Below are 9,887 nucleotides of genomic sequence, written 5' to 3' on the forward strand. Positions count from 1 at the left end.
ATAACAGTCGATGTGAGGCGTTAAATGCGGCTAAATCTCTCTTTTACGCATTAGTTCAGCAACCAGTCGTCCAGTTGTACACCTTGGTGTGACTTCTGTCATACGAGTGACTGCTGTCAACTTTGCAGTAACGTAAAGCTGTCAAAAAGGGAGAGCTCGGAGCTGGTAGGCACCCGAAGTTTCTTCTCATAATGGAGAGTTTGCTTTCTGGTGATTCGTGTCACACTCCCCACTGCCTTTCCCTCGCAGGAAAGTTATTCATATTTGACTCTAAACGAGCTTCTGTCACACATGACAGCGAAAGAAGTGAGTTAGTGTTCCGCAGGCTTTCGTTTGACCGGGAAGCCAACGCGTTCCTGGAGGCAGCGGCAGCAGCAGACATCATCAGCGGGAGGAGATCATCGCATGTGGATATCTTAAAATGCAAATACGCATTAAATGTGCAGCAGAGAGTCACCACACCGTGCGTTTTGGTGTCGAAGAAGAGTGAGACAGGAGAGGGCTTCCAGTTTAGTCTCCTCACACTGAGCAGCTCAAACCTACTGCAGCCCTGCATTGAGTTTAAACTCAGTTATCAAATCAAGGAGGATGTGTATATCCTCAAGGGTCCCACAGTGTTGTGGAGCCATGCTGGTGATGTCTTCTATACATCTCTGCAGGCAGGAGAGGTGAGACAGATCCCCATTCAGCTGTCCCACAGTGTTGCTGGAGAACTGCCCCTCCACACAGAACAGGTGTTTGTTCTTGGACTGCAAAACGGTCCAAAACAGCGCTTGGCTATCAAACCCCCAAGCCAAACCCAGGGTTATTTTATTGAGAATGGACATGTGTTTGATGGCACTATGATATTGCCCCATCCCTACATTTGCCTTACAAGGTGCATGTTGGTACTCTCAGCGGAAAAGGTGGATGGAGATGGGGCGCTGAAATGCACTCTGGTCGCAGCCACTTCTTATCAGCAACTTGTTTACTTTGAGAACGGCGCAGTGAAAGACATCTGTCAGCTCCCCTTTGAACAACCTGAGGAGATTCAAGTGGTCAACACAGGAAGAAACGGCTGTCTGTTCGCCGTATCCTTTCACCAAGGGCACGTATGCGCGGTATGGAAGGAAACATTTCAGGTATGTAAAATATCTGTCTTCCTGTAGCTAGGATTTCAGTCTCTGCACAAGTTTTTCAAGTCCACTTTGTTCAACTTTCTTTTGACAGATAGCCGCCCAGTGGTCAGATGTCAGCTCGGTCCTGGTGGATGACTTCTTGGGATGTGGATCAGACCAGATGCTGTTGGTTTTTAAGGGCCGAGGTGAAACAGGACAGCCACTGGAAAGATTTCTCCTCACTGACCTGTGTGGCACCTCGTATGCTGTAAGGCATCATTTTCATTCACATATGCTGCATTACTTACCTGCTTACATAAAATTGCAATTTGATACCACATACCACAATAGTTTAGAGAGACAGCGAAAAGGTTACAAGTTTTAACACATCAGATCCCAGTAGAGCTGTGTAATATGAAAGCAGCATTATGTAGAAATTGGGATTGTATGGAATTTGGTGCCCCCCACAGTTTCTGATTGCAACACAGCTGTTGTAAATACAAATCCCAGGTCTGTAACAGTTTGTCAAATGTAATTTAGGCACTAACTACAAACAACTCATTGCATCCTAACAATGTTATGGGTCGAAACTTGTGTGTTGAAGTAAACATGTTTGTAACACTGTGATCCTCCCCTCTCACTGAAGTAACACAGTGCAGAAACAAGTGACAGAGACACTGTTTACCCTGTTTCAAGACACTGTACCATCAACATGATATAAAAAAAAATGTTGCTTTGAATTTGGTTTTGCGAGCTGCCAAAAGACGCAGAGAAGAAGATGGAGAAAAATTAGTGCAGCACACTGTTTATGTGCTTAGTTAAATCAAGCTGCTGCACCTGGGTAGATGGTCACACAGTTTGTTTGTGCATGTTTTTTCAATAGTTTAGCAGTGAATATTCCACAAGAGCTCTGAGAGGAAGGGGAAACAATGTTAGCTTAGACCTATAGAATATTAAATATTAAATGAATGAATATTAAATCATCAAACTTTGTTCACATCTTAGCTTCTCTTACCTTCAGGTGTGCACAAACTACAGGTTATGAACACAAGAGTGAACATTTCAGTTATCTTATCCGTGTTTGCCTTTATAAGAATCATCTGAAAAAGTTCCATATCGTGCATCCCTGCTTGTGACAGAATTAAGACTGACTAAAAGAAAATACATGTTTTTAGCGCTGCCAGGACAGTGAGGCACCAAAGATATCTCCTCCACCAGAGAACTACCTCCTCACTCTTCAAGCATTAGAGTCCAGACTGCAGGTAAGCATGTATACACTATTACAGCACTCATGTGTTATTTATGTTTCTTTTGGTATGTATGTGAATGTTCACATCGTGTTATGATTCCAAGGAAAAATTAACAAACTGAGCCATTGATATTTTTGTTTTACATGTGTGAAGAGTTGTGTCTGATGTAATGTGTAACAGTGGCACACTATGTTGTAAATTAACATCACTTTGGCTGTTTTATGTGGCTAGTATTCCATAATGTGACACTGTGTGTTCAGTTTCGAGCATGTCAAATATAATCTCTCATTTAGAGTGGATTGAGCGTGCTGCAGGAGCTTCAAAGAGAAGTAAGAGTGAAAGAAAGAGTCCTGCAGCAGTCGGTCCAAGCCCTCACTGATGTGGTCTCGGAGAAAGAATCTACTCTCACACAGCCAGAGCAGGTACAGTTCACCGAAGAAGATACACAACAGTCTGTTACTGTATTAATACATTTTTTTTTTAGATGGCTGGGAACTGAATTTAAAAACTTTTTCCCCCATAAAACAGGAAGCTATATTATTAGACCCACCCTCCTCCCCCTCAGTCCTTTGGTTTTGCTCCAGCACTTGTCACTCATGTTGATAAGTTGTCATATTCAAAATGGCAGCTTGCATGAGGCAGAGGCGGTCAGCGTTCCTAATGCTGCCACTGGCATTCAGGAAGCAAGAGCAAAAGACGGGCAATAAAAAACATATGCCACAAATGTTTCCTTGTACTTTGGCAGTCATCATTTCATTTTACTTTTACATTTAAATATCTGTCTTATCTATCTATATGTTATTTTAATTTTGTAGATCATTTTTGCTTTGTCCACTAGCCTTAATTTTAAAAGCCTTAACGTCAACTAACTGCAGGCTTTACTGATACAACAAACATCTATAGTATATGGGGCATACGGCTCAAGACTAAGTTTTTTAAAAAGCAAATTTCAAATCCCTGCAGCAGGTCTTTCTTTTTAAATAGCATTTATTAAGTCCAGTACATGTGTCTCTTCTATATGTGTAATGAGCCGGTGGTCAAATTGACATGTCATGACATGATTTGGTACTGCTGTCAGTGCTGTCACAAATTTGTCATTACTGATTATGGTCTTTGCGCTCTGTCCAGGAAGGCCTCACTGCTCTCTGGGACACCGATGATGGGTCCAAGGAGGAGGCCTCGGATGACAAGACACGAGACATGCCAGCAGTATCTTCAAAACCTCAAGTTGACAAGCTGTGGCGTCGCATTGCCAAGGACCAATTGGTTGTGGGAGTGATACTAACTATTGACAGCTCTGTGTAAGCATGATATTGGATTTTAAATTGAAGTGAAATTTTCCATATTTTTCTTGATGTGCACCAAGGAATCAGGCTTCCCATATAGGGTTTACTGATTTTTCTTTTAAAGCTCGTCCTCCTGATGTCTCCTCAGGCATAATGAGTTCATCTGGTTGAGTGAATCCATGTGTTTATGGTAAGGATACAGGCAAAATGGATATGGCGCTCCTAGTGAGAAGTAGCACTGTCAAGCTGTCACATCTTATCACTGCTGCCTTATCAAATCTGCCAAACTAGAATATTACATTGCCTTTTATGAGATAGACACATCATGTCTCTAAGGTAATATTTTGACGTGTTTTCAAAGGACTTTCTGAATGCCAATTTTGAGGGTATGACATCTATGTATTATGTTGGAGATATTTACTGTAGCTAGCATGCTAACCAGCAAGCCCTTCCCAGTCCAAAGGTCCCATGCTTGCGGTGCGTTCCTCCAGTGCTCCAAGTTCACAGTATGAACTGCTAGCTGCATGGCTAAATTAGCTTACTAGCTAATGGCAGCCACAGTTAGCAGCAGTCAGTGGTTACTCTGGTGACATACTTTCCCCCATTTGTTTTGAAAGTGGATGTGACATTTGGCCAATTTTCACGTATCGCACCTTGAATGCATGTAATCAAATGGAGTGGTTTCATGGTGTTTTACTGTATCCACCTGTAGTCTCTATTTTAACCTTTTTTGTGACTCTGATTGCCCTAACTTGATCTGAATTTCGTTAAGGCAGATGCTGGGTGGCTATGTGGTCACCATGACAACAGGTTTTTGATAACTGTCCGAGCTTCTTTTGCTGGAACAAGATCAGATTCTTCCATCCACCTGTTCCTATTCTTTTTTTTTTCTTTTCTTTCTTTTTGAGAACATGTGGAGGTAAACTACTTCTGGCATGGCCACCTCAAGAGCACCATACTGTAGTTCTGATTGGTGCACTCATCCAGCTGATGTAATTTCTCCACCTCTGAGATATCAGTGTTGGTAATCAGTTCACGAGCAGTCACACATTCATGTATTTTTGTATCTGATTACCCACTGTCCATGTGATATCTCACTCTGAGTGATTTGTTATTTTTATTCCAGACCAGTGGCCAGTATGAGCTTATCCATCCTGACAGAGACGGGCCGGAGCTCGACGCCTGCAGTCATCCAAACCCAGAGCCAAGTGTTCTGGCTCCCTGCACCCTGCTCCTCATCATCATCCTCCTCCTGCTCCTCCTCCTCCTCTGCCTCCACGTTCCAGGAGCCAGCAGCCAAAAGAAGCAAGCAGCACAACGCCGGCAGCCCCAGTGATCTCAACACATGCAGACTGGCTGTGACTGCTGTGACCAGGCTGACACCTCTGTTGAACTCTGGCTGTGTCAAGTGCTGTGTCATGCTCCATTACGTCCAGAGACAAGACGCTTTTGGCCTCGTGAGCAACCCAACACCGGCCGTCGTACATTGCGGTCAGGTCGCCTTAAACATTCACAGTATTGTCCAAACCCGACTGCTGAAAAACCCTGAACTCAAAACAGGTAACAATCACAAATGCCCACAAAGTGCGACTTAAATTTTTACCCATAGATGTTCATTATTGTCTTTTTTTGTGCCCAGATGAGGTTAAAGAGGACCTGCTGAGTCTGATGGTGGTGTTGGACCGCTGGGTCTTCCATATATACTGTCCTGATCACAGCTTAGGTGATATAGATGGCTGGATTCAGAAAAGAGTGGGTTGTAAGAGGATAGAAGTGAGTCCTCAGTATCTACTTTTAGATTCTTCAGGACCATCTGCTCTCATGCTGCTGCACTGGCATCAGATAACCCCATTCCAGGGGGAACTGTCTGTCCACTCCAGGTAAATCATTTTTATTTACAGATACCGGTCAGGTGGATGTATTACTGACCACAGAGTTGTAGGTGTTGATGGTTTGGATAGTACTCAGTCTCACACTTTGTCATATTATCAGTTAATGTAAAATAATGAGTTTTTCATCTTTGAATTAAACTAAATTAAAACTAGGGTATGTCTGGGTCCTTACAAACCCTTAATTCCAATAATCTGATTTTAAGTCCTTGAAATGTCAAAAATATGATTTTGAAAGCTCCTAAAAATGGATTGTTATCAGTGTTACTTTATGGATTTTGCATTAACCTCATTCTTGAAACAAATGTATTGAATTGAAAAAAATACAAAACAAACATGGAACTATATTCAGGATAAGAAGCTGATCAAACACGCATGAGGAAGAGGAAGCCATGACACAACTTTATATTTGCGCATGTCACACAGCTGTCCCAATTAAAGTCCTTGTTGCATTTAAACACTAGACCCTATTAATCCTATCCAGTGTAAACTGTTGACCTGAAATTTTGAAAAGGAATACTTTCAGTCAGTATGAAGCAATATTCTCCATGTAAACATAACTAGTGAATCCATTTCTTCCTGTTAGAATATTTGTAAAAAGCTTATCCTTTTACATCCATATTTTCTGACTGGAGGTCCTCTTCCCTGCATACACTGGCACTTTGCTTCATTTGCGTGGAATGGTGTGAAAACCATTGGCAGGAGTGTGTGTTGCACCTCCCACGTGTGTGAATACCTCGTTAATAAGTCTTGATATGACCTTTTTATATTCTATTGTCTTAATGCCATTTTTCGTCTTGTTTTTTTAACAAAGAATCCCCTTTGGTTTGCATTGTATGAGTTGTAATATGCTGCTAATTTGATAGTCCTGTAAAGTGAGAAAAGCGCAATAATTTGTCTAACACAGAGATTTTCTATTCATTTGCCAGCTTTGATGTTCCTTCTCTGTGTATTGGTTCAAACTCCACTGCCAGGGACTTTCTCAAATTATTTCATTTTATTTAATGGAACTAAGAAAGGTAGCTCCGCAAGTAGAAGAGGGCAACACTCAATTTATATTAATGGATTCAAAGTTGACAAGGCTTTGAAGTTGACTGGGATGCATGTCGGTGCAGTATACCCTGAATATCAAAGTGATTAGGATTCTCTGGCATGCAGAGCCCTTAAAATGGCAAATTCTGCAAATAAACTCTGCAGGTAGGTGGGTGTCAGGCAGCTGATAAGTGTAAAAAAGACTTCAAGAATCTTGTTTTAATTCATTGCAACATACATCGGGTGATGACATATAAATTGTTGCTCTGTTTTTCCTTTTACAGCCAGTTACAGGTGCTACAGTTCCTGGACTCTCTTTTGGCTTACCTCCCGGCATCCTGCTCCATCCAGCCTGTCAAAGCTTCAAGAGGGCAGGGAGCAGATCGAATATTGTCTTTGGCATTAGAGAAAGAGGTGGTGTCACTCCGAGAGTGCGCATCATTACTACTCTGTGACGAAGAAGAGGATATGGAGAGGAAGAGCCTTGGACATGAGGAGACCCCTGAGCCAGCCTCTGTGAAGGGTCTCCAGAGGTGTCGCGAGGTGTGGCAGCAGGACGTTGAGAGGAGCAGGAAGAGGTTGAGCCCCCTGGTGGATGTGGGGAGGTACCGTAGGCTGACCCAAAACATGTCCCAAGTGCTGCTCGATGGGGATTTGGCAGCTCTTTTAAAAACACAGACAACTTTGCCCTGCTAATTTACTGCACATGTGGTCGTTATTGGAAATCTCAGTGCTTAATCTGTGTTACCTGGACAATCATGTTGTACTAACGGGAAAAAAAAGGCTTTAATAGTAAATGGTGTCAAGTGTAATCACATAGAGGACAGTTCATTATGTATGCACTGCACATTTCACCTGAGAGCTCCTCCGGTTGCTGGCTTGCTTATAACCCTGTGTGTCTGCTCCAGCCTCATGGGGTTTTTATCTGCTTGGTGTCTGTTGCTGTAGAGAGCCTCGGCCTATTTGCATTGGATCACTTCCTGGGCTTCACAGCCTTAATCTGATACTGATGTGATACTGCTCTCTGCTTATTCTTCTGTTGATGTCCCTTCAGAACCTCTGTGTGTTCAGTAAACACTCTTTAATGTCATCGTCTGCTGCTGCCGCTGTGTGCTATTCAGTAGGAATCCTCCTCTCTGAGAGTGAGAAGCTGTTTGTGTATGAAAAAAAGACAACAGATGATGGTAGATGAAAAGGGTTATACATCTGCTCAGTGGCTGGAAGTTGACTGAAAGCTTTTAGTTGCATTTCCCCCCATGGTTCAGTTATTTTCATGTGAAAGGATATAAATAAAAAGTCCTTGGATGCTGTTCTTCCTGTGATGCGGCACAGGCTGTCAGCACAGTTTGTTAAAAATACTATTCGTCCAAGCAAACATCAAACCCTACTTTAAAGGACCATGGCTTTGCTGGATATATACGGTCTGCAGCAGCTTGACCAGTGGTGTTTGAAAAAATTGCTGTTGAGGTTTTTTTTTTCCTCCCAGTGGGGCATAAAAGACGAGGATGTGCATTTTGTTTGTTCCCAGAGCTGCTCTGTGTGTTTGTAGTGCTCAGTCTGAGGAGAGATAACCCCCCCCCGTTTACACCTTCAATGTCTCTGCCTCATTGCAAGTAACAACTTCCACTGGACTGACTGCTACAGGACTTTAAAGTTTCTTATTTTCATGAGTCATTCCTGAAGTGTTACTTTTTTAAAAAAAAAAAAACAAGATTTGCAGCCCAATAAAATTTTTCGTTATATTCAGACACAGAAAACAGAAAACTCCTCCCCTATGCCTTCTATCCAGCTGCAAGACGGTACACACCGCTGTCAATTCTAGCATCGAAGGAGAGTAGTGAATTCTGTACAGTAAATAACACTCATAAGTGGATCACACGTGAAAATGAAAATTCAATAGAATTGGTGTTCCCTTAAAGCCCCGACTGTCACCTAGAGTAAGATATATGGTTTGTCATCCCCTTATTTCCTGTTAACTTGTATTAACTGTGAGTGGTGGTGGAGGGCTGCAGGGTCCCCTCACTTTAATGGGGAATGAAAATGTGTTTGATGAAAAAACACTTTGGCAACTCAGACAATGAGAAACAAAAATCTGCACTCCATCTAGCTTCATATGACTTGCAGTCAAATTGACAAATGACAGATAGCTGCATCTTGTGACACTTGATATAGAAGCTAATCTCTGCCAGGAAGAAAAATGTAACTTAAATCATTATTAAAAAAGAAATTGTCTTGAAAAACCAAAAGCTAATTTGCTTCCCTGATAATACTGTATGTCAGACCGTTTTATTAATGTGTTATATATCATATATAAGGTCAACAAATATTTTAATAGCAACAGTTTAGTTAAATTGAGTTCCAATGATATTCCAATTCTAGGCTGAGCCTTTTGCTCACATTTTAACCAAAGATTGTTTGTTTTAATGATATCACCTTAAGATGCATTATGATGAATGGTGCTTTGCGCTGTTGATGTCGTCATGATGAGTGCACTGGTCTGGTCTGTGCCGGCAGTCGACTGATATTGATTGGGGTCAGAGGGTCCCTGTCCTCTAGACTCTGGAACTAAGTGGGTCAACCAAACAAAGTGGGAGGCTGTTGATTGAATCTACACCCTAATACATATTGCACAGCCCTAATATGATTTTGTAAGCACAGAGCTCCCATGTGGGGGGAATTTCTGGTTCAAACAATATGGTTAAAAAATGGAATATCTGTTGAGTATCTGTTATCACATGGCAACACATTTTCATTAAGCCCAGAGGCTTAATAACTCTGCTTTGATATGCCAGGCTTCTAATTGATATTGTGAACTATGCAGGCTGTTGAACTAGAATTCCACATGAAATTCTCAGCACTTATTTTGTTTCTGAGGCTTTCAGCCACATCCCATGGCCTTCTTCAGCAGATAGTTATTTTGGAGATGGTTCAATTGTACTGAAGTTAGGGTTAAAAGATGCAAAAATGGCCTCAGAATTTTTTTTTCTTACAAGGAAGATTATGTCTCAGTTTTTTTTCCCTTCCCTTCATTGTTTCTATATAGGTTCTTGTACATGTGTTGAAAGTTAAAAATATCACAACACGCCCCATCAGTACAGGATGCCTTTAATTTCGTGACTTTGTGATATTACACGATGTCACCATGTCACACATTTGCATAATTTATACCTATTTGCACAGCTGTTCTGTTGTTGTAAGCAGTTGTGGCTCAGGCGTGTGTGAGCTGACCAATCAGAGGACACTGGTTATTCGGGGGGGAGCCTTAAAGAGACAGCTGCTTTTGAGCACTGCTGCATGTATACATCTATTGTAGTAGTGAACTAAAATAAAACT

General features: G+C 41.8%; 1 protein-coding gene across 1 annotated transcript; it reads left to right on the forward strand.

The window, feature by feature from the left end:
• Positions 1 to 152: 152 nt before the first annotated feature.
• fancb (FA complementation group B) lies at positions 153 to 9,124 on the forward strand. Its single transcript, XM_037108809.1, has 8 exons — positions 153 to 1,121; positions 1,210 to 1,365; positions 2,273 to 2,359; positions 2,641 to 2,769; positions 3,476 to 3,648; positions 4,760 to 5,193; positions 5,273 to 5,513; positions 6,839 to 9,124. The coding sequence occupies exons 1-8, from the start codon at positions 192 to 194 to the stop codon at positions 7,248 to 7,250; spliced, it is 2,562 nt and encodes an 853-aa protein (XP_036964704.1). The 5' UTR covers positions 153 to 191; the 3' UTR covers positions 7,251 to 9,124.
• Positions 9,125 to 9,887: the final 763 nt, after the last annotated feature.

This window comes from Acanthopagrus latus, chromosome 9, assembly GCF_904848185.1.
Source record: "Acanthopagrus latus isolate v.2019 chromosome 9, fAcaLat1.1, whole genome shotgun sequence".
Classification (NCBI taxonomy): Eukaryota; Metazoa; Chordata; class Actinopteri; order Spariformes; family Sparidae; genus Acanthopagrus; species Acanthopagrus latus.